The 25,154-nt window shown below is 39.1% G+C and overlaps 2 protein-coding genes across 3 annotated transcripts; one reads left to right on the top strand and one right to left on the bottom strand.

The window, feature by feature from the left end:
* Positions 1-1,637: 1,637 nt before the first annotated feature.
* On the top strand, positions 1,638-22,524 carry slc22a23 (solute carrier family 22 member 23). 2 transcript variants are annotated; one of them, XR_004340460.1, is made up of 11 exons: positions 1,638-2,909; positions 4,942-5,045; positions 6,781-6,935; positions 14,479-14,665; positions 15,749-15,876; positions 16,327-16,429; positions 16,615-16,841; positions 18,326-18,358; positions 18,464-18,587; positions 19,455-20,938; positions 20,990-22,524. XR_004340460.1 is itself a non-coding variant. In XM_032572056.1 (10 exons), the coding sequence occupies exons 1-10, from the start codon at positions 2,490-2,492 to the stop codon at positions 19,873-19,875; spliced, it is 1,902 nt and encodes a 633-aa protein (XP_032427947.1). In that variant the 5' UTR covers positions 1,638-2,489; the 3' UTR covers positions 19,876-22,524. The 2 variants fall into 2 exon arrangements, 1 of the variants encoding a protein (XP_032427947.1); XM_032572056.1 differs by having other exon boundaries at positions 19,455-22,524.
* Positions 22,406-25,154, bottom strand: psmg4 (proteasome (prosome, macropain) assembly chaperone 4). Its single transcript, XM_032572059.1, has 3 exons — positions 24,245-25,154; positions 24,080-24,155; positions 22,406-22,752 (listed from the first exon to the last, which is right to left on the bottom strand). Exons 1-3 carry the CDS (start codon positions 24,419-24,421, stop codon positions 22,631-22,633), a joined length of 375 nt encoding a protein of 124 aa, XP_032427950.1. The 5' UTR covers positions 24,422-25,154; the 3' UTR covers positions 22,406-22,630.

Raw genomic sequence — 25,154 nt, 5'->3', positions numbered from 1 at the left:
CAGTCTGTCTTGAAATAATTATCTGAAGAGTGACCTTGTTAATGGCATAAAGTACCTTGTGTCTTGTTGCTGTGTTCACTCGTGCTATCGTCTTTGACCTTTGACACAAACCTATCTTCCACAGCCTCTCCACTAGAGTTTGGCTGTTGCTCGTCCAGTTTCAGACTGACTCCACAGTAGGTTCTGTTTTATTTCATGGCTGCATTTCAGCCTTCATATGAAAGTGATTGATTAGTAGCTGCTTGGTACAGTGGACCCCTGCCTCTTTGCGACTCACTAATCATATATTGCAAAACATTCTGTGCACTCCATATTATGCTTGGGAGATTTCCCTATTCTTGATTTTTTTCCCAGTGCATATCTAAAATATATTTTAAATATATCTAAAATATTAAAAAGAAAATTCAGCTTCAGAAGCTCAACTGTCACTTGTGTACATGAAGCCTTGAAACAAAGCTATTTGCTGGTACCCATCTCCATATATGGCAGCCTACAGCTCTGGAATTTTTCTGCACCTTTTTATTTTAATTGAGCCACATTTCATTGCATCTGCAGGTTTGGATGTGGTTACCTGAGGTTGCATAAGATATTTAGGTATGTTCTTTACGATGGGTGTGGTTGGCACAGCTTAACATCAACAGCAAACAGTGTTCACAGTTTATTAGTCTCCACCTCTCCACCAAGGCAAGAGGAGAAAACAGGAGACAGAAGTCAGATGAGCAGGCTGTCACCTCTCTGCTGAACCTTGAGGTGTGCCCCGAAAATAAGCTTGGTGCTGCTCATAGAGGACTAGGCTGTTTTCTAATAGATCCACTCTCTAACACAAAGTTTCTCACATTCCTCTGAACTGTGACCTTTCAGACAGTGCTGAAGTTAGTATCTGATTCAAAACTTGACTGAATGGCAGTTCCACTGCTGAAAAAATTAATCTGGTCTACTTTTAGTTTGTACTAGTTCAACAACTAATATACGTAGAATGACCCAATTTGTTTTTCAGTTGAGTCTCCTTGTTGTCCCGGCTTCCCTTGATTGTCCCCAGCTGTCCCTCGTTTCCCCTGATTACCTTCTTTGTGTATTTATACCCACCTGTGTCTCTTTCTCCCTGCCAGGTCCTCCTCTATTGTCCCGTTTACCATCCTCGGACATTTGTCTTACGTCAGTTGTTGATATTATTTACAAGTTGCTACCAGATTCAGAGCTTTGCCGCTGCTCTTCTGTGCTGCCTGGATTTTTGTGTACCGTTTGTTCATTAAATACCATCATTTGCATCTTAACCTGGGTCCAACCACGTCTACCTCACCACTTCAAACCCCACCGTAAGACAGTGGGGAAATTTTTCACCTCAATCTAAAGCTTAGTTTCAGCTAACCACAAAATGTATCTGTTCTTAAATCCTTTGAATCGCGTTTCTCTGTGCAATTATTTCATATTTCATAATCTAAAGTAAAAATAGGGACTAATTCTAATTTTTTGTAGGACAAATTGGTGCAAAAATTCTAAGTGTGATGATCTGTCGCCCTCTGGTGGCTCAAAGGCAGTACAGCATCCAGAAAACAGCCATCCTTCTATTGTCTCCCCAAACCACTTACTAATCTATTTATATGAAGGTTATGAAAGGAGCGTGTGACGCATTTTTGAATCCGTGGGATGCAGCAGGAGAACCGATCCAAAAGTACATACAAGCAAGAAAGAAAACCACCTGGAGCAGAGGTTTTGAGTACTTTAAATCATCCCGCTTCGTTGGGAAACATGAATGACTGAGTGATCCTAACAGGCTTAATACTCATAGGCGGCACAAAGGGCACTATTGTTGCCTGCAGATGCCCATCAGTGGTTCAGTCGCTCTTTGAAGCCCCTCCAATCGCTGCGAATAGCGCCACCGACGGAGGGCGGGGTTTGCCTCCCCCCCTCCGTATTTGCTAGAAGCCCCGCTTTGGCACAGAGTTCCATTGATTTACACGGAGAGGAGCCGAGCGGCGGGTTTCGAGGATCACGCGGTGGATCGGTTGGATATCTGGGAACCTGAATGATGCGCAGCTGCAGGAGGGCAAGGTTCGGACAGGTGTAAGACCTGTGGCGCTCAGAGATGAAGGTCACACTGATGTTTTAACCACGCTGTCATACGACCCCCCCACATCTCCCCAGGCCTGGCACGGTGGAGCCCCACATGGATGGATCCTGCTGTAGGAGCTGTACTCATGGAATACAAAGCCTGGCTGAGTCCGCCCCTCTCCGGAAGCCTCCCCGCAGCCCTCTCCTCCTGACACAGCCTCTCCTGGTCCCTCTCGACATGAGGGTCTCTGCTCGGTGATTCGGTGGACCCTGCTTTTATCGGGCTCTTGCTCTTGTACGTAACTCACAGGATTTGCCTGCGCTCTGGGATTCCTTTGTGTCAAAGGGTTTAGCACAGGGTGCGCAAAGGGCGGCGGAGTGGCGGAGCGGGGGGCTTCGTTTGCGCACAGCTGCTGTGTTTTTGTGGCCGGGCCGTGATGGCGGGTAGCCGGCCGGAGGCACAGGACCACCCGCCCGAGAACGGCTTCACCCCGCTGGAGCGCCCGGCGCCCCGGCTGCTGCCGCACATAGACGGATGTGTGTTGCCATCTCTGGGGGGCTTCGGGAGACACCAGAAGCAGCTTGTGGTCCTGACATGGATACCTGCGCTCTTCATCGGCTTCAGCCAGTTCTCGGATCACTTCTTGCTGGCACAGCCTAACGGGACGTGCGTGTTGCCCGCGGGTAACCACAGTAACTGGACCGGTCCACCTCTGCTTGCCAGCGGCGCGCCCGCGCTGCAGCTCCGGGCCAACGGCACCGCGGAGGAACCCCGGGATAGCGCCGGGCTGCTGTGCGCCTGCGAGGAGCGGAGGCTGGAACTGCAAACAGGACTCCTTCAGAATGTGGTTACCAAGGTAACAGATGGATCTACGGTACAGCAGATACCTTCTGTTCCCCATCATTACCCTCACCATCAGCGAACATCGGTGCTGAGTGTGGAACAAACAGCTGACTGGCAGCTTACCCACTGACCTCAATATGAGACTCAGTAGCTGAAGGTTAAGAGTGTTAGACTTTAGCACTCAAGCAGCACGATTAATTAAATAAATATTGCAGATTGGTAAAAAAAAAAAAAAAAAAGACCAAATCAAAACTAGTGAGCCATTACTTTGAATGATATCAAGCAGTAGTTATGGAAATGTACAGAACATTTAAACATCACTTTTTTTCTTTCCATCTTGTTCCACAAAGTTCACCACATTTTATTTTTTTCTGTGAGAAATCAGAACAAAGCAACACACAGTTATGAAGTGGAATGGAAACAATAAATGCTTTTAAAGTTTTTTATAGATAAAATTGAAAAATTGAGGCATGTTTAACACCCTTCACTCTAATAAAGCTAAATAAAATCCAGTTCCTCCTATTGTAAATCCAGCTGTTTCAGTGATGCTGTTCTGTAAAATCCTCCAAGCTCTAGTGAACATTGGTTAAGCGACACACCAGACAAGCCCAGGTTGAATTTGTAAAGAAAACAATGAGAGCTTTCAACATCTCACAGAACTCTGATCAAGGAATCATATGAAAACAAAAAGAGCATAGCTCAAATGACAAACTACTAAAATGTGGTGGTCCAACTAAACTGGCAGGCCAGGCAAGACGTAGATTATTCAGAGGAACAGACAGGAGGCCATGGTAACTCTGGAGGAACTGCAGGAAACCATAGCTCAGGTGGAGTATCTGTTGACATGACAAGTATTAGTCATACATGCCTTTACTGAATAGTAAAGAATAAGCAAGTTAATTTTGAATGAAACTTATAAGAAACACAATATGATGGTAGATACAATCAGGAAGAAGGTGTTATGGTCAGATGAGACCAAAAATTAACTTTTCAACCTAAACGGAAAAGTGGAAAACTAACGCAGCGCATCACCTGGATGAACTCCTCAGCATGTGGCTGAGAGGATTCTGCTTTTTTCAGCAGGGAATTTGACGTTGATCGTGTTAATGGGATGGCAACTATCTGCGTTGAATTTCGTTTTGCGGCATGAGAGTAAAGGGGAGGTGAATGTACGCCACGGTTTTCAGATGTAAAAGATGTTGAAAACCGTCAAGTCTGTTCCTTCCACTTTATAACGACAGGCTATTTTATAAAAATAAAATATTGCTTTTCATTTGTATACAGTTTTGCTAACTACAGTGTAACTATAGTTTAGAAAAACCTACAGTTAGTGAAAAGAATAAGGAATTGTTTGATTCCTGACATATGCTTGTTTAATTTATAACGAATGTAACTGATTTCTGACTTGCATGTCTGAACAACATAAATTTCCTCCGATATTATTATAACTAATAACCTATAAGTAGCAAAACACGTGTTGGAAGTGTTCTCCATATCTGCACCACAGGCTTTCTCATTGCTAAAATAATCATGCAAACTTACTAATTGTCCCATTTCTCCCCCCTTGCGCAGGGTGGCGGCTCAGCAAGTAGTTTTCTGAATTATTATTAAACACTTTCCACACACAGCCCAATCTGACTACAGGGTTGCTGATTTCAGAGTTGTAAGCAGATAAAGAACAAGCTGTGCCTCTTCATTTGAGTCCTTGGCTGTGTTTCAGATCGGGAGAGCTGCAGTGGTGCGTTCACTGACCCATGAGAGGAAAACTATTGATTTCTGTCAGTGAGGACACGCTCAGACTTTCCCATGTGTTTGTTAGTTTTGTGTTTGTTTGTTTTTTTTTAACATTCGCACGCGTGTTTGTGTTTTCTCATGATTTTATAGACTTAAATGTGAATATTTCAGAATCACAGAGAAATTTAATAAGGGAGGGACAGTTTTGGTTCACACTCGAAGTGTTGCATGTCCTGATGTTTACTTCCCTTTTCCTGGAGGATTTCAAACTGACTAAAGCTGCTCCTCTCTGTTTTCTGTCTGTATTTCAGTGGCACCTGGTGTGCGACTCGGCCTGGAAGGTTCACATAGCCAAGTTTTCCTTGCTGGTGGGCTCAATATTTGGCTACCTGGTGATGGGTGTGATGGCTGACTGGTATGCTCCACCTTCTCAGTTTAATTAAGAAGTTTTTAAGATCAATGTCTTGATTTTCAGGACCCCTTTCCTTTTTTCAAATTATTTTATTTTTAGTCATAAACAAAAAGGTAAGCTTAAAAAATCTTTTTCTTCAGGTAATTGGATTCATTTTCTCCAAACTTCTCAAGTTGTTTCTAGTCCTGAAACGAGCTTGTTTTTATAGCACTGATGCTTCTGCACAAATGTAGGTTGCAATGCATAATAAAACTCGGGGAGTTGGCTTTCTAAAACAAGCTGCAACACCTGATTTACACGTGTTTTCCTGCTCACAGGTTGGCAGTGATTCAATTTACACTTGGTTTCGAACTATATCTCTGCATTAATTAATTTGAACAACTCTGTAAAAAGAAAACATGCAGCTAATGTTGCAAAAGGTCAGATGAAAGCAAGAATCAGAACAGCAGCAGACCATCCAATTTTGTTTTTTTTTAAAAAAAAAACATTTTTCACAATCTGACATGAACTGAAACTGAACATTTTGTGTTAGGATTACCAAAATTATCTGTGTTTGCTAAATGGCAGAATATTAAGAGATATATATTTTTGTCACTTTATTCAACCTCAGTTTTGATGGAACCAGGTACCAAACATTTCTAAATGCCAGTTAATTTTACTCAAAACCTTCAAGTGTCTGCTAAAAAGCGGACGATAAAGAGGGAATCATAGTCAGTCCAAATACCCCTCAAAATCAACAACAGAAGACTAATGGAGACAAATTTTCAAACTTCAGAATGCCCTAGCCAAAATTCTGATGTAAATCTGTTAGAACATTTGTGGAGTATCTCTACTGAACCACCAGCTTACATCATAATGTATTTGGTTTGTGGAAAACATAAAAATCTCCAGCAACAGTGAAGCACAAACCAGGTGCTTCCTGTATCTCAGAGATATTCCTGATTCATTAGAGCTGAGCATGTCGGATCCTGCAAGATGTCTGCTTTAAAGTCAGTTGCCTGAATTTAACGTTGACTGTGCACACTGGAGTATATTTAAAGATTTTTAAAAAAAATGCTCACTCAGCTAGAAGATATTACAAATGTGTTTTCCTTTAGTCAGCAGAAACAGAGCTCTATATTACCACCTTCACATCTTTATGTCTGATTTTTACCAGTTTTCGTCTGGATATGACCACATGCACATGATACTGGTCCAGGTGGAAGCAGGCCTGTAATCATGAGCTCATCACAGAAACAAAGCACAGTTATTTTTTAGCTTTAACTCAATGCTTTGGATAAATTAAAGTTATTTGACTGAAAAGGCCACAGAGTTAGTTTTAATTTCACAATGAACCCATAGAACCTAACCTTGAAGAAAAGTTTGAGTTCACTGTTCTTAGGCCCACTTCCAGAAGCTTCACGTAATCCTCACATAACTTACTTGGAACAATTTAAAGTGAGGACAAACTCAGAAGAAAAGCTAAGCCAGCATTTTTTCTCTGAGTTACCAGCAGATCTCTGAGTTTCACACTGACGTTGCTGTGCTGGTTCAGGTCTGCAACCTCAGGGAGAACCTAATCTGGACCGTGGGAGGAAATGGATCAGTAACAATGAAAACAATGCAGCAGCACTGACCTGCTGCCCTAATGACCTCATGCCCCTTTTGAACCAGTGCACACAGTTATCTCTTTCACCTGATTTCTCTGCAGTCTCTCACTTTTTAAATTCTTTGCTGCTTCTCTCTCTCTGTTCCCAAGGTTTGGCCGACACCCGGTGTTGATTCTCTCGGCGCTTTTCATGCTGGTGTTCGGCCTGTCTGTCGCCTTCTCTGTAAATGTCACCATGTTCAGCACTTTGCGCTTCTTTGAGGGTTTCTGCTTGGCGGGCCTCGCTCTCTCCCTCTACGTGCTCAGTAAGTACAAGCTTTCGCCTTGTGATTGTTGTCTGCCTTTTGTCCTCTTGCGGTTTTTCTGTCCCGGTTTATGGTTTGGTCAGCTATGAAACCCTGAAGGAGACAAAGGGGAGAGACTAAAAACTCTTCTTCCTACATTAATAGTTTGTATCCAAACTAGTTTAACAGTGGAACTTCAGTGATGAATGACTCCCTGTGTGAACACAGTAGACCCAAGAAACACCTGTTAGGTTTTTACAGTGCCGGTCTTTTTCTAACTCTGGGAGCTAGGTGAGTGGCATCAACTAATTCACTTACTCTGTGGTTACCTAGCAACAACTTGTTGGGTAATTTGTGCAGCAGCAGCAGTTTAAGGTTTCACCACCGTCCCTCATAACTGCTTAAAAATAAACAATAGCGGGGAGTGAAAACTGTGGATAAAACAGGAAATGTCACGCCACCAGTGTGGCAGTATTGTGGATATTTAAAACAAAAAACTGACCAATAATGATGGATTATCGACTGATATGAAATGCTTACATTGTGATACATTTTTCAGCCATCTTGTCCAGCATCAAGGTATATTTAATTGAAAGATTTGGGGTAGTTGAACAAAAAATCTTTTGAACCATAACAAATGAAACATTGACCAACATATTCGATATACGATTTTGTTGAAGGCACTTATCAAAACATAATGTCTGTTCAGTTGTTGACTGTATAGCGTTTTCTTTATAACTTTGTAATTTTCTGTTTTTATTATGTAAAGCACCTTGAACCGTCTTGCTGCTTAATTTGAAAACAGGAGTTTCAGTCCCTTCATTTTTGTTTTGGATCTTTACACTTTTATGGCCATGTCCTTTTCCATCGCTTACTGAATTCATGAGGTTTTCCAACATATGCAAGAAAAAACAAAGATAAGACAAATGTTATTTCCTCTTTTTTTATCTAAAGTGTTTCCCTTTTCTTTTAGATGTTCTGTGAAAGGCATTCCTCAGGGCGTCAAGCTGACACCAAACTGGTGGATGACGTTTTTTTTTCCCAGACATTGTCCCCTGCATTCCCAGCCTCCCCCGTCTCACCCTCTGTGGGCCTCTTCTCTCTTTTTAGGCCACTGTGAGATTAGTCACACATGATGCGGGAAGCTCAGGCAGGCTCGAGCTCGGGCAGTGGGGTGTTGTTTTGTCCTCCCTCAGCGGGGTTCCCTGATAAATTTCAAATGACCCTCTTCTGGCTAACAAACAAAATGAGCCATCTGCGGAGAAACCTGTGAGGACTGGGATTTAATCTGTGATGTAAACATCAGCGAATGAAGCTTTGATAACAATGGTGTGTGGTATTTAGAGGGAGTCCACAGATAAAGGCTATGGGACTTAGAAAGAATCAGTGAGATAAATAAGACGGATTATAAAACAGAAACATTTCCAGTGATAATTAACAATGAAAATGTGGGGCAGAAACTGAATTTTTGTCACCTATGTTCTCAGAGCTATTTAGATAAGCATCTGAGTTTGCTGTACGTTTGCGGCTTGAATGCGAGACGCGATTGTGTGGTGAATGCAATTTAAAGCGCAACAAAAAGGTGTTTATGAGATGTTGGAGGCTGTATGAGGTGTACATGCATACAGAAGCAGGAACAAAAACAAGCTCTGTTTACACATTATTCATAATATAAAAATAAGATATTTCTCCAACCGTCAAACCCAATTTTAGTGTGTCAATTTAACACAGTGAAACAAATCAGTACCAGAATGAAAATATTATTCAATATGTGGCTATTTCTGAGTACATTTCCTGAAAATATGTTAGAACTACGGTACTTAAAAATCTACATCTACAATAATCATAGCTATAAATATCTTCAATATTGTTATTTAATAGTTCAGATCTCTACATGATGGAACAATGGCACACAAACATCTTGTGTAATTTTTTTTGTCTTAAGTTTGTTACACAAGTTTGAATCTATTGCAATCTTGGCTTGAACACAGACTTTTAGCACAGGAAACATACTTTTAGTTAGCCACTTCAGGAGCTTTAAAATACGCTTTAAAACCAAGCTGCCAGGTGAGTTTGAGATGATGGTCCTGTTGGAACATTCAGCTTTGTCAAAGTTTCAACCGTCAAGTAATTAGTTTCAAATGTAGTGAAACATTTCTTCTTCATTACCACAATCTCACATCATAATGCTGCCACGACCATGCAAAAAAAGTCACTTTGACATCTTCAAACATTTGTCCCAACAGCTCAATCTTTGTCTCATTTTAGTACAAAACTTTCCTTTAGAATATATATATATATTTCCCTATATATCTTCAAATATATATATTTGAAGATATATATATCTTCAAATGTTTGAAGATATATATATATATATACAGTATATTTGGTCTTTCTGCAGCCATGTATTTTCTTTCTGTGACATTTTGGGTCAGATGTGGACACTGCTTAATGTACCATAATGATCCCAACTGCACATCAAATCTAGTTTTGCAATGGATAAATTTGAGAATATTATGCTTCTATTAAGATTTTTTTTTTACCTCAAGGCCATTAAATTCACTTGATTTAATGACTGAAAATAGCATCACTAATAATCAATTAGTTGGTTTTTGAACATTTCAGTTGTTTTTCTTTGCTTTGATTTTTATCTTCAACAAATGACGTTTGTCCTGCCTGAGCAAACAAACCGTTTGTAGATTCATGATGTTGTCATGATGATGGTGCGCATCAGAACGACTCTATAAAATTAAAAAAAGTACCAAATCTATAAAGCCTCTTAAGATGAAAAAATTCCCCGCATTAAATCTTAAATTCTGTATTTAATCCCCCAAAATAGTGTTTAATTTAAATCCCACTGAGCTGCTGATTTAAAAGAAAACCGCCTCACTGTCATGAAGCTGCACTGTGGCAGATGCTGAAGCACAACAGGGGCACATAAAGCCTGTTATACTGCTGAGCAACAAATTTGGAAAGAGGTCACACAGAAAAATATAGAAATAAACATGTAGGATGGATTTACTGTATTATAGATGAAGGAGGAGTATTTATGTTGCAGAAATATCTGCTTGCCTCATGCGCTCTTTTCACCCACTGCTGCCACTGTAAATTCGGCGCAGAACTTCTGTTTCTAAATCTCCTCTGCTCTTCATTAACCCCCTTCCTCTTCCTCATCCTGTACCAATTTATTACCCCCACCCCACGTCTCACTCATATTAAATCTCAATGTTTGGTTATCTCGCTGCAGCACACACTGCATAATGAACTCCACTAAAGCAGTCAGACCGACCCTCAGTTTACTCTAATAAATAATATGTGCTTGTGGTATATTTGCTTATTGAACCATTTCTGCACAGATGTAATATTTGCAATGTTGCGACATTGCAAGCATTCCATCAGGATTTTTACTGCAAACTTCTCCTTGTTCTTTCTCTCTTTTAGTATGTTCTAACATACTAAAAGTATGTTAGAAAGTAACAAAGTAAACAATTTGTTTACAATTTGTTTACTTTGTTGGCTGAAAATTTGGTGTATCTTGAATTTGTTTGTGCCATTTTAATATTCTCAGAAAGAGTTCTAAGATTCAAGGCAGATGGAGTTGCTTCCAAAAGTTACATGTTTAGAAAATGTAAAAATATGATCCCAAAAACCTGAGGTTGAATCTGAAAGATGTATCATTTTTTTTCAGGAACCTGCTATTGGGTGAAAATTATTGGTTTTCAATAGCAAAATTATTAGGAATACCGCAAAACCACTTATCTATTCAATAAAGTTTTGGTATTTTCTGCAGAAGGACCGAGCTTTATTGCCTCACTGATTCTGCATTATAACATTCAGGTGAAAGGCAACAAAGCAGGTGATGGAAAAACTAAAAACTAACAAAACAACAAACTAAACTCAGGCTACAAACAAATATAGATCTGACTTGTACCTTTTTCTTAAAAATTGTCCATAAAGAATAATTCTTTTAAGTATTCAGAGCAGTTCTGGTTCGCACACAACAGAGGGAATAATTAATCCGCATGAGGCATCTCCAGAGACCTTTTTACACATAAAATGGGTCAACATCCTGTAAATCAAAAGTACAGTTCTAACTCAAAGAAATTATAGGAAATGCTTCTGAGGGTGACAAATTTCAACACTGAATTATAGCATATGTCTACAATGAAGGTTTATGTCCAGAAATCAAGAATTGTCCATCTGCTCTCTCTGTCCTTGCCTCTCGGAGTGTTGCAGCTTATGACAAAGGCAAAGAAAGTAGAGCATGTACTAAGGTTGTGTTTCATTGAACTGAGGCGTGTGACTTCAGCTGACTCAGCTGGGTTTAATGCTTCTGTCATGCTGTGCCCTTGTCGAATTGTCAAACGTTTCCCATCCATTCCTCCCGAAAGTCCCTGTCGAGGCTTCAGAAGAAGGTTTCTCCTTATACTGGTTTATCTTATATAAAAGGTTACTATTATTAAGCTTTCTATACAGCGTGAATTCTCTCACATTAAATTTCTCAAACCAGAGGTTTTGTTCGGCAGTGACTCTTGAAGAAATGATTGTGGGTCTTTTGCTTAAAACCTCAGAGTGATCTTGGACAATAGATATGCAAGTGAATAATGATGAACATCTTTATAATTAATTGCAAAGATGAAGCTGTTTTCTTATTTTAATGACTTGAGAAATAACTTTGTCATGGTTATTATATTTATATCTGAACAAAGGATGAAGTTACCTTCACTTTAGGCTGCCTTGTTTTCATTTGTGGACTTTTAAGAGCTTGTTTTTTCCTTTACCTTCTCCAGATGAAATCCAACTAATTTTTACATCAAACACCTGTCTACTGTATCACATACAGGTGAAATGGTGGATACGTCCCTCGCCATTATATAGCATTTCCTGTCTGTAGTTCTATTCTGGGCATGCAGAACATGAAACTTTATGTAACTCTGCACCTAGAGTTGCTCCCAAAGCTTCAGAATAAAAAAATAATTTTGAGATTATTGTTTTTCATTTTTGACTTATTGCCTGATTAAACTGAACATCCCAGCAGCAAATCTAGGTGCACATTTCTCTGTGACTGAGCTGTTCTACATAAGACAAACTAAACCACACAGTGGAAAGCCAATGGTCCCTTCACTTTGTTATCAAGCCTCGGGCGAGGTTAGGGAGGCTGCTGCACAACATAATGTGGCTCTGTGTTAAAGCTCTCAGCTGTTTGCCTTGAAAGACAAGTCTGGTCAATAGGTCTTTGGTTTTTGATGTCTTCTCTTTGTCTCATGTTTTTTCACTCTGGGTTTGTTGTTCTGCAAAGCCTCTGCAAGTTTCAGATGTAAAGTCAGAGGAGAAGCTGCTTCGTGAAAGGAGGAGGATGGCGATGGGGGATGGTAGATTTTTTTTTTTAAGCGAGTGAGAGCCACTTCAGAGCGTCAGAGGAGAGGGAGGAAGGGGGAGTGAAGGAGGATTGGCTCATGGGGGAGTGGTGAGATAATCAGCATAAGAAGAACGGTTCTCACAGTCGGCTTTAACAAAAATAAAGATTCTGACCTGTGCGTGTTTGTGTGTTCATATCAGCGGGATTCGACACCTCCTCAGAGAACTGGGGAGCATCCTTTGTTTTGCTGCTTTTCCACCCATTAGAAGTGATGGTGCTCATTGTTTTGCCAGTACGGTTCTGTTTAAACTTGGTTTTATTGTGTGTCCTGGCTTATTTAGATACAAATGAATAGATCTTAGTATGACCACTTACAGCTGCCATTGAAATTCTGTCTTCATTTATCAGATTTGTTACCTGATTCATATGCAAATAGACATGGAGCCATGTTGGCTTTCAACAACGCCTTAATTGGTCTGCTGATGTCTTTGTAAGATTGCAAACACATCAAGTCCATCTCACTGTATTATTATTCAGATGTTAATGTGGTTAGAGTTATTTGATACGTGACATAAGTTTAGGTAAACTTTCGAATTGTTAATCTGATGTAGTTTTACAAACTTGATATGTGTAAAGGAGAATAATGTCATCTTGTTCTTTTGTTTTTTTTATATGAGATCATCAAACATATTGTAATATCAAACAACCTGAGTGACTAAAAAATGCAGCTTTCAAAGGATGATTTTACAGAATGAGAGAAAAAGATATCTAAACCATCCTGCCCATGCGAGAAGATAATGACTCCCTAGATAAATCATGAATTAACTGGGATTATCCAAATTCCTTCGGTTCCGTTTTACCAGCAAAACCGAGGTGTGATTACTGTCAGACCTGAAGGCTCAAGAAATTACTTGCATTCACATCATGAACTGATCTAAATTCAAGAAGAGAAGAGACACAAAGTTATTGAAACCATCAGCATTGAAAGGATTGCAAAGCAATTTCCTGAGTTTATATTTGTCTGACATGTTTTTTGAAACGTGACAAAAAATTAGAAAATTTGAAATACATAGTTTTTCTTAGAACTGCAAATAATGTGACTTCACAGACCTTAGCTAACAAGATGTCCATAATGTTACGTCTTTGCTAACAATCATTGTTTCTACATGTCTTACCAAATAGAGGTTTCTCATCACACCTAAAATCTGTTTCTTGGTTCTTCTGTCTGAATAGATTCTGTAGGTATAGGTCTGCCACTGGACATAAAGCTGGATTTGACATTATTTGAATTTTCAGGTCCCACCTTCTGAGCCAAATGGAGATCTGACCTTTAAGCTTTATATGATAGAGATACAGTATATGCACTTCTAAAGATTTTTTAAAATGTTATTAACCCATGTTAAGCTTTTAGTTTTTCAGTATTGGATAAAAAAAACAACAACAAAAAAAACAAAACAAATAATGCACCAATCAATCAACCAGCAATCGAAGCTGGCTATTTATTGATCGGAGTTTTACCCCTAATCAGCAATGTTGGAAAAGAAATCTGATGTTTCTAAGATGTTCATCAAATGCATCAAAACTTATATTTCTGACATTTCTTCTGACAGCAAGCAGCTTGTTCTTTGGTGCACTCCCTTCTCATTTTAGTGACAATCTGAAAAAGGTTGGAGACATTTGCAAAACTACTACCTTTAAGTGAGATAACGGGGAAACTAATTTACATTCCGCCCTCCTTGTTTCCCTCCCATTTTTCAATCATATTTTCAATAATAATCAAAGACAGTACATGTTACTCAGAGCCCCTCCTTCCTCTATCCTCACACACCCAAAAGGGTGACCTTGAGAAACGACGTCACCATATGGACCCAGCCATCTGGAGTGTAAGATGTTACAGGCAGTAAGAATGGGAACTTGAGCCTCTTCTGGGGAAATGGGAATACTGAAGAGCTAAGATTTGTAGAAAGCTTTCATTTTGGCATTAAATTGTCAAATAATTTACAAGATACACTTAATACCAGCTCACTGCTAGACAAATACTAATCTTCCTCTTTTAAACCATTGAATCCTTTGCTTTTAGTGACATATCCTCAATCGCATCCCATTCATACCTGATTAACTCTCCTCTCAGGCTGCGACAACATAATGAGTCTAAATCTTCAGAGATAAAATCTTCCTTTCTTTCTGCTCTGCCTCTTTATTTAGGAATCGAGCTTTGCTTGCCAGGCTGGCGCTTTTCCATGACCATGGTGGCCAGTTTTCTGAAGGTGGGCGGGCAGCTACTGATGCCAGGGGTGGCCACTCTGTGCCGCCATTGGCCGAATGGGGATGACTGGCAGGTGCTGCAGATCGTGATCATCAGCCCTTTTATTCTGATGCTACCATACGTCTGGTGAGTCCCACCCTCTGAAGACATCTATCCAGGGTTTCTCACACTGAGCCAGGCAACGGCTTGTACAGTACACACACTACACAGTGCTTAGCAGTCAACACCCAAACAAAGCTCTCTTTCTCCTGCTGTTTTCTTCTTCATTCTTTCTGTCTTGCTCTTACGGCACGGTCTGTTCTCCTCTTCTGTCTTTCTTAGGGTACAAATGCAAAAGCACTTGAGGACATTTATAACTGTTTGGAGCATATATAAATCATTCTTTCATTCCTGTTCAGCACTGGTCCAAAAACAGCAACAAAACACATGGCTTAGTCAGAAATAGAGTGATGATTTTTGGTATCAAATGTTTACAAAATCTGCAAAAAAACAAAAATATAATTTCCATAGAGCTCAACTGTATTCTGGCAAAAGAACACGTTTGCGCCAATAGCCATTGTTGGAGCTCCATTCATTAATTGCATTTTAATGTAAAAATTGTTCCCCATGGAAGGCCCAGATCACCAAATATTTTACTTTATTTAGCAGGTTTTACTTTCTTCTGTTATTTTGGGTCAAATCATTTCCTAATTCCTGAAAAGTAGGAAGTTAGGTAGCATCAAACTTTCTTCTAAAGTTTTCTAAAAATTCTTATCCCTGATTTTTTTTCTCATTAAAAACCATTTTCTGTTGGATTCCTTATGTCTGTTGCAATTTCTAGTGAGCTTTTCATCCCTGGGATTCAGCTTCCCACAGCTTTAGAAATGTCATCCAATTTTATGCCTGAATAAGTTATACTTAAAAGTAGCAACATCAGTTAAACTCCAGGACACGCAACAATTCCAACTCAAATTTTTAGAGTTTTTTTTGGTTGTGGTTGTTTCCTTTGTTCTGATTTAAGAAGTTGTGCTATGAGCGTCTATTCACCCCACTCCACAGAAAAGGTTTTTTAATTATACAGCTAGTTGTACTTTCTTTCATAGTCCCAGAATTAAATAAATTCCAAAAGAATGAACATAACAGGATACATTCATTTTTGATATTCAGGCAGGAGCTGCATCAACACCTTTCAAAGACTCTAACTTTACTCCGCATCTTCTAAATCTGCAGGATTTTCCCCGAATCGCTACGCTGGTTGCTGGCCACCCAGCACTACAAACGGTCCAAAGCCATGATGCTGCGCATCGCCAGGAAAAACCAGGTTGACATGACAACAGAGCCCAGTGGAGTTCTTGCAGGTGAAAACAAATTTAGCAGATGAAAGCTCTCAAATCCATTTAACTGCCAAATATACTTTTGGTTGCCTCACTCAGATCTTTATGCAAGTTATTTTACACCATCACCAACAGCTTGTGATGCTGCTCTCACTAATAGATGTACATTTGTTTCCAGATAGTCAAGATTTGTAAGTTTATACTGCTGGTAACAATTAATTTCACAATTTCTGGTGAAGTGTATTGATTTTATCCAAATAATATGATGAAAACGATCTTGAACAGACACACATTCATCTCTAGTATGAGTGTTTGTCATTTTTTCTCAGTGACCAAGAAGATAGATCAAGAAACCGTGGCTTCTCTGCCCATGTTAGCTTCTCTGTGCTAAAAAGGACCCTTAGCAAAAGATCTCTTATTATCACCTGAAAGTAAAAATAGATCTCAAGGTGTACATTTCATGTTTCCTACCAGAGCTGGAACAGGAGCTACACAAGAAACCCCAGAGGAGCTGCATTGTCAAGATGATGAGCACCAGGAACCTGTGGAAAAACATTGTGGTGCTATGTGTGAACTCGTAAGTGTGTTGTGGTTGCCTTTAAATACTTCTTTTGCTCATCATAGCCAACATCCATTGCGTTGACAACATGAATTACTTCATCCACAGGCAGACTCAAAGAATGTGAATCTAAATCCTCTCAGGCCCTGTGGCGGACGCATGTCTCCTGTATATGTCTGTGTTCTCACTTTGTATTTGTGCAGTCTGACAGGTTATGGGATCCACCACTGCTTCGCCCGCAGTATGATGGACCCGGAGGCCCAGCCCACGGCTTTGTGCCACACAGACTACTACACCATGGCTGGCATCGCCGTGGCCACATGCCTGGCTGTTTGCCCTGCAGTGGGACTGATGGGTCGGCGTGGAGGACTGCTCACCTTCATGATTATAACAGCTTTGGCATCACTACTGCAGCTGGGTCTGCTCAATTGTGAGTACACACTTACCCCCAGGCATGGCACTTTGAAGTTGCTTTGGAAACTGTGCTGAGGTTATTGACTTGTTTTGTAGATAAAAGGCAGAACCAACTGTAATGTGATGAAATCTGATTTCATCAATCAACAAGTGCATGTTTTGTCTGAAAATGAAGCTATGCTACACAGCATGTCTTCTATTTTTACCAATTTAAATGTCAAATTCTGATTGATGCTCAATAGAAAATGAATCTTGGTGTGGACGTTTAACAAGAGCAGCACCAAGTGCCTGTTATTCCTACACTCACCTTCTGTTGCCCAACAGCTGAGGACTTGAAGTGCCATAAATCTGCAACCAGATTCAAGTTGCACTGGCTATATTTAATGGGGAAATTTCCATTGAGCTTAAAATAATTGTAGCTATATTATTGCCTTTAAAAGTTTTATCCAGAACTCATTTGGTGTCACAAAAAATCTCAGCCAGTCATTTGGCAGAACTTACAAGTTACTTTTTGAATTGACTAAGATACCTTGGTGGAAGTACAGGCTACTTCACAGAACCTACAAGTCAAGGTACAACATTCTGCTGGTACTTACAAGTTACTTTGCAGGGAGTTACAGCTCACTTCATACGCAAGTTCCATCCTGGAATGTGCAAGTTTCACTGCCACAACATATAAGTTACTTTGCTGGATGTCACGCATTAGTTTCCAAGAATGAAAATGAGTTACAAGTTGCTTTCTGTGAACTTGTATGTATCTTATAATGATAGTTACAACGTGATTTGTAATACAGGCTAGTTTTGAAAGTACAATGAAAGTTTTGGAAAATACCTTGCAGTTTCTGGGAAATAATTGTGGAATACAAATGACTCTATTGTGTATTCCTATCAAATAATATGTTTATGATCAGTGCAGCTAGTATAAATCCTCCAGGTGTTACCTATAACAACTTTTTTTAATAATATCTTGTATGTTACCCATTTTATTTCATTATTCTGTGGAGCAAGCAAAATCAAAATTTAAATTAAGATAGTTAGCCAGACGTGCTGACATTTACATCTCTTAACTGATCCTTCATAAATTCTTTTTTGTTTGTTTGTTTGAACAGGCAATTTTTATTACATATTGTATTTCTAGATCACTTAAACACATTGAATTTGAGATGCATAGCAAATTTGTAGTTAAAGGTAACTTAACTGAATGAGCATGAATAATCATAAATCTAAGTATTGAATCTTATGTTGGGCAGAAAGTTGGTTATTCAGCACACCTTGCAGGAAGTTCCTGAGTCATTAAAACAGCACAGACTACAGTTTAACCATCATTCTGCATTTCTGACCTACTTGTGCAGTAGTCATTATTTATTGTTCCTGTTCAGAGTCCTCCTAAGGGCTGTTTTTTTTTGGTTGTTTTGAGTCAGCACTGTTCTACCATTTGTGCTTACTAATGAATTGCTCTCCTTTCTTTTCCATTCTTCAATGCTCACTAATGGACTCCAGTAATTGGAAAGTACAGCCTCCGCCATGACACAGGTACAGCTGCTGCTTCAGTTCAATTTTGTCCTAAAACGCTTTCCTCATCAGGTCTTTTTACTTTGCTGACTTCATCTTGCTTTTTGGGGGGGGATTTTGGGACAGTTCTACGAGATACACTGAACAGAAAATTCTCAGTGGCCTTCTCCATCATCGGCATGTTTTCTTCTCATGCTGTCAGCACACTCAGTATTTTCTTTTGTGCTGAAATCACTCCCACTGTCATCAGGTGAGTCCTAACGCAGCTGTTTTTACTGTTATAGTTTAAACCAACAACATAAATTAATTGCAAGTAGTATAACAGTAAAATTACATTGCATTCTCCTGATCACAGTACATTTTATGAAGAGCAACTGCTCTCTCTTGTGGTCACAAGAAGCAAGTAATCTTTGGTGACCTCAAGATATTTGATTTATGAGGCTTAAAAACACCTTGCAAGGATATTGACCTCAGCATCCAGTTTTACTTTGTAGGTAAAATTAGTAAATATGAAAAAGTGTAAACATTTGACATGCTTTAGAAGACAAGATAATCTCAGAAGAATATTCAAATGAATGGGAGTTTTTCCCCCAGTAAATAATTGTGTTGCATAAACAAAATAAATTACACATGTTCAGTTCTTGCTCATCAAGTAAGTCAGGTTGGGATCTGAATAATTTTCTTTGATTTCAAAAAACAGTTCCCATCTCAGAGCCATATTTTATGGTCATCACAGGAGCCCATTAAGGTGTTAAAGTAATTTGTAGGAATGAAGTGCTCACAGTATTTAATAAAAATACCAGTTCAATCGTATCATGCTATTTATTTAACCCTTTTAAATAAGACTTTGGAACATAATCTAATTGCTTTTACACATTTATTATAAAAAAAGGTATGGATATTAACTTCTACATACTCCTTTATGAGCACTATTTGTAAAGTAAATGCAAATGTCAAGTCCACCTCACCTGGGATGCTGCTTTATTTTACACATTATGACCATCATAACTGATTTTCTTTTACTAGAAATATTTCAGCTATGTTTGTGTGAATACCATTTTTGTCTGCTGTTCTGTCAGAACATACTGTAAGTGAGTTTGATTTTCGCTTTATACAGGGGTGGAGGTCTGGGCCTTGTCCTGGCTAGTGCAGGCTTCGGGATGCTAACCGCCCCAATCATGGAGCTGCACAACCAAAAGGGCTACTTCCTGCATCACGTGATCTTCGCCTGCTGCACGCTGCTGTGCATCATCTGCCTGCTGCTGCTGCCAGAGCCGCGGGGACAACCGCTGCCAGAGAGCCTCGCCGACGGAGAAACTTTCACCCGTCAGACCCTGCTCCATCCTGGAGAACAGCATCTCCTCCTCGTCAAGTACGAAAGGGACTACTCGCGTGTTCACGACACGCCGTTACATCTCACAGCCACAGGGGGCGCTACGGCGGCAGTCGCCACCGCTCTGGCAGCGGTACCTGCTTCCTATGCCCTTGCAACCGGTGGTGAGGTGATTGGTAACTGTGCCATAGCCAACGGGGTATGAACATCACAGCAATAGTCTTCTACTGTGCAAATAACTGATGCAGCGATAACCAGATCTAAGATGTGATCAAATGTTTTAGGAGAAAAGGAGCAAAAATGTTCGGACAAACCAGATGAACTGCTGTTAAACTGTAGTGAGGTTTGAGATGATGACAATGATAGCAAGCTTGTGTAACGTTTAGTGACAATGATTCATTCAGGAGTTGCCAAAAAATATTGTATGGACCTGGTTTATCTGAAGTCAGAATGTGACGGCGATTTTTCTGCACTGCTTAAAGTAAATGAATGCAGGGAAGTAAACCAATGGCAGATTAACTTTGTGACTTTTGTGTTTGTAGATTTGCCCTGTTGAAACAGGCTAATTGTGGATCATTTGAGTGGGCCAAAATAGTTCTTGCGTATGGAAAACTATATGGTTCAACTTCTGGTTTTGGTTTTTGGTGAACGTTTAAAGATAACCTAAGCAAATACAAAAAAAAGGTAGTTTTCATGTACTAATTTAATTTAGCAAGTGAAAAAAAAGGTAAATCAACCCAACTTGAAAAACCCAACTCTGTGTTGCCTTGCGACAGACTGGCGACCTGTCCAGGGTGACCCCGCCTATCGCCCGAAACATTCGCTAGAGAAAGGCACCAGCACCCCTCCTGACCCCAGTAGGGACATGGGAGTAAAGAAAATCGATGGATGCATGTATGTAACATATGTTGGTGTGGAGGAATTTTGGTCCACATTTCTCTGCAGAATAGCTTCGGTTCAACAAAACTGGATAGTTTTCAATCTTGAGAGGCCTGTTTAAAGTCACACCAATGAATCTCAGGCAGATCCCAATCTAGACTTTGAACAGGCCAGTAGAACACCTTAATTTGTGTTGGCTGAACATCTGCTGCTGACATTAAATGTCAGTATTCATGGTCCCATCAATTCAGTCTTGTGGGATAGTCAAGATGTTTAATTTTGGGAATATGGGATGGGTTTTTGTGGTATTTTTGCTCACCAGTGGGAACACTTCCATTAGTGTCTCTTTTACCCAGCCTCCTTTTAAATGTTGCATGATGAACACTAAGGTCTGCAGTGGTTTCAGATGTTGTTCTGGGTTCTTTTGTGACCTGGTTGAGCTGCTCTGTGTGATTCTGGTTCACTGATGTTCATTGTTTTCTCCATTTGTGGACAATATGGTTATTTGGTGTCCTGAAGCCTTAGAAATGGTTTCATCATCCATGCTAAACCCATAGGTGTCAATCTGATCATCAATTTCTTTATATCAGTTCAATGTGTGTGTGTTCTTTAGATCATTCAACATTCTTCATGCTTTTAAACTTCCCCTAAAGTAATTTCTTGATTCTACTGGTCTGAAGCTAATCAAGATTGGTGAAATTGAACTCAACTTTCAGAAAACGTAAGTGATTGTAGCGAAGTCATCATTTAAAAAAAGAAAGGGACTGGGGCTCCCTAAATATATGAAATAATTTGAAAAGTGTGTTTTACTCAGGTTATCTTTGACATAAAACTTGCTTTATGGTTTTAGTATACAAGTGTGACAAACAAAAGCAAAAACAGAAGAAATCTGAAAGGGGGCAAAGAGTTTCTTACATTATTTTGCACTAAATGTCAAAGACACAATCAAGTGTTCGTGAATTTTTAGCCAATATGTTGGAAATACAGGCTTAATCCACTATAAATATTTTTTTTCTTTTTGCATGAAAGGGGACAAATGGTTTTAATAGTTTTACATGTATATTTTCTCCCCTTCTCATTTGTGTCCACTAATTGAAGTCCATTTGTGGCACTTTATCCTGAGATGCGGTCGGCGTAGACACCGATCTTTAAATAAAGACTAACACTGTCAGGGGCACATATGATGGTTGTCGAACGTTACAAACAGCCGGAGACCACGGCAGACTTTTACGTGTAGCCTTTTGAGACTTGATGACGAAACAAATCTGAGAGCTGAGTGGATATTAGGGCGGTGTACTGCTGTATGTCTAAATGATGTATCTCAGCATTTCAATGGCTTTATCTCATTGGCTCTGTGTTGTTTTTTTTTACAGATTTGAGATGAGATGTAACTGAAGAAATCCAGTATTTATTTTCTAATGATGCCAAGGGCAAACTTGTTGCTTGAATTACCTCCTTCATTAGCAAATATTTCCGCTCCAATTGTCACTGTTCGTTCTATGTATTTTAGTATTGTTATAATCCTGCTGTTTCTATGTTTAACATTAGGCAGAAAGCACAATAAAATACTGTTTTTTTAAATAAATACGTGTGAAGATTAGAGTACAGCAGTGTAGAACTGGCCTAGTTGTAACTGTGAACATTTATACTATGTGAATACTGAGTAGGATTCGTACATGTGCCATTCATTCATAATGTATGGATCTTGATCTTCACATGTTTAGAAGCACATCAACTAGATGAACCAGCCTACTAATCCAAACAATGATTCGAACCATATTAGTGTTGTATGGGTTTACTGGTTTGTATGTTTAACAGGTAAAGCAATGAAAAACAGAAAAAAACTCAGTCTCTAATGCTGTTTTCTAAGTGTTATTTTTTTAATAAAATGCATTTGTACAAAAAGCCATAGGCCTACATGTTTTGATAATAAACCACTTAATTTATTATGTCAATAAAAGAACAGTGGATGTCATTGCTTGTGTGTCTGTTTTGTTTTGGAAGTTTGGTTGCAGGACAATGAAAAGAATAAGCAGATGCTGATGTAAGGAAAGTAAATGTCTTAAAGGGGTGAGATGTTTCTAAAAGTTCTCAGGGTGAAGCTCCAGTTCCTTTTTGATCCGGTTTTCCACCAACAAACTGAGGCTGGAGTTTGTCATCGGAAGACTGTAACTCACAAAAACTTGCTTTTTGGTCCTCTTTGCTGTGAAGAAAAACAGAAAGATCTTTGTTCACTTGGCTCATTAGACAAACTCACTGGCTAATGTTGAAAAATAATACATGAACTATGTATGTGAGGGAATAAAGCATTTGGAAGTTAGAGGGTTTATTTAAGCGACTTATGCTTCGAGCTGTGCTAACTAAAAACATGACTTAAAAATATGGTGGGAATTTAGCTTGAGAAATCTGAGCCAGTAAGGTATATTCTATAAAATTAATGACATACAAAGGGTTGATCTTACTAAAGACAAGGGATTTTGTGTATTTCTTTGTTGCAACATTGCTTCTATTGCAATTAATCTTATACAGTTGGAATGCCTGCTTATTGCAAAATGCATTTGTAGTTTGAGCAGCAGAGCTTAGTATGTGAGATGCACAAAAAAGATTGCTAAAGTTACTGAAGTTTGAGGAAACAAAAAATATGAATTTATTAATTTAACAAGCAAGGGTTTGGAAATTTCTCTCAGCGTCTTGCGGTCTGCTTTCAGGGTGAAATTGATTAGACAACCAGACCTGGGCATGCTGGCAGTCATTTTGAATTTTCCTCCACTTTAAGACTATTTTACATACAACTGAATAAATGATCTAAAAGTATTTTGAAACCTCTTTTACATTTTTTTACCAACCTCATAGGCTGTTAGAATCCTTTTTCTGAAGGCCTCAGACAGCTCTTATGACCTCACTTCAACAGTCAGAAAAACACCAAACTAGTTGGTTTAAACAGGGTATACCTCCTTCAAAATGATGAGTAACGATGCTGTCAACATGTGCACCTAATTTGATGCCTGTGTGCAATTTTTGCAATATAAAGAGAGCAAACATAGTGGGTCCTTACTACATCACTCACCAGAACCTGCAGTGTTTTTGTTATGCTTTATGCATTTGTTTAAAATGCCTTACTTAGTTCATACTATTTACCTTTCTTACTTGCATGTCTTAGTGTTAAATTTGATATTCACTATCTATATGTAATGTGTGATGGAAATCAAAATGCTGGTACTATTACTGCTGTTGTACAACAGGCAAACTAGTATTTATTCGTCAGGTTCCTTCAGCATCAATGTCAATATCATTTCAGTTTCGAAAGAACTTGAAATATCAAATGCTGCAAGTTTAATTTCTACAATTCAAAAAGCACAGTAAAATGTATCATTATCCAAATCTGTGCATCCAGCCAAAACTAGCTGAAAAATACAAAATCAGTGTAGATGAAGATCTCCTTTAACCTAATACAAGCTTTAACTCTTAGACTTATTATACCCGAGTACAGAAACCTTGTGATAAAACATTAAATTAATATTATACATTACCTAGCCTCTGTGCCAAAGAGTTTGCTGCAGTATTTGACGGATCTCCCAACACCAATGTAGATAACGGCATCGAATCCTGAAAACCATAAGAAAAAACATGTACTGAACTTAGAAAACATCAATGAGAAGCGGAAACACAGCTGCTGAATTAACCCATTTACTCACATATTTGCTGCTCATTGAAACCGCTAGGTTGGATAGAGCAGGAGCCGAACCGACCCAAAGGAAAAAGCCTTCGTTCAACTTCATCACGTGGAAGTGGACGACCTGCTCCAGAATCTTCTCGGAGAAATTATGCACCAAAATTCCCCCGAAGTCCGAACCGTTCAGCATTTCAGTCATTTTGACGCACTTTGTCACGCTAACATTGGAAAATGTCGACCCGTGTGAAACAACAGGAGCTACTTCCTGATTACAGTGGGGAAATGGCAGACCAAACCAATCGATCTTAGATGCAACGGGCTAGCTCCGGTGTTCTAACCATCTGCGCTACCCATTAAAACGCCCTACCTTGGGAAAATCTGACGAGGTAGCACGGATAGTCAGAACACCGGCACAAACTGCAACAAATAAAATAATTGCTTTTTGAAAATATTACAAAGAAATGTTTACCAAATGTTGAATGTGCATACATTACACATTTTGGCAATTAGAAAAAAAATATTAGTTATTTAACTTATGGTCCTTAATTTATCCTAAAGGTCTTGTTATTGTAAAACATATTTTATATTTCAAAAACAGCAACAGGCCAACATTTCGGCAAAAAAAATTTCGTTTGAAAAAAGTTATATTCTGAAAGCAATGAAATAATTGTTTTCATAAATATCAGATCAAGATAGGAAAGCATGTGCTAAGAGATCAACTCAGTTGATTTCATAGTTCTATGACAATTGTTTCCACATCCAGCCATCCATCCATATGTTTCCACATATAAAAGTATATTATTTTTGGTCACATTTAAATGTTTCTGATAGTCAAACTAGTTTTATCATCAAAACAAAAATAAGTTTTTAGATTTTGTTTACCGAACATAGCTGTCCAGCCTGGTCAAATGTGGGAAGGGCCCCCCAAATCA

This window comes from Xiphophorus hellerii, chromosome 9 (assembly GCF_003331165.1).
Source record: "Xiphophorus hellerii strain 12219 chromosome 9, Xiphophorus_hellerii-4.1, whole genome shotgun sequence".
Classification (NCBI taxonomy): Eukaryota; Metazoa; Chordata; class Actinopteri; order Cyprinodontiformes; family Poeciliidae; genus Xiphophorus; species Xiphophorus hellerii.
Note: the sequence above shows the minus strand (reverse complement) of the source record. Positions and strands in the feature narration are given on the sequence as shown.

Excerpts from the sequence above, each read along its gene's own strand:
- slc22a23 (XM_032572056.1), top strand. The coding sequence starts at position 2,490 with ATGGCGGGTAGCCGGCCGGAGGCACAGGACCACCCGCCCGAGAACGGC. Across the intron at positions 6,936-14,478 it reads TCTCTCCCTCTACGTGCTCA|GAATCGAGCTTTGCTTGCCA; the intron begins GTAAGTACAAGC and ends CTCTTTATTTAG. Across the intron at positions 14,666-15,748 it reads CTGATGCTACCATACGTCTG|GATTTTCCCCGAATCGCTAC; the intron begins GTGAGTCCCACC and ends CTAAATCTGCAG.
- psmg4 (XM_032572059.1), bottom strand. The coding sequence starts at position 24,421 with ATGACTGAAATGCTGAACGGTTCGGACTTCGGGGGAATTTTGGTGCAT. Across the intron at positions 24,156-24,244 it reads TTTCAATGAGCAGCAAATAT|GATTCGATGCCGTTATCTAC; the intron begins GTGAGTAAATGG and ends TATGGTTTTCAG. Across the intron at positions 22,753-24,079 it reads CTCTTTGGCACAGAGGCTAG|CAAAGAGGACCAAAAAGCAA; the intron begins GTAATGTATAAT and ends TTTTCTTCACAG.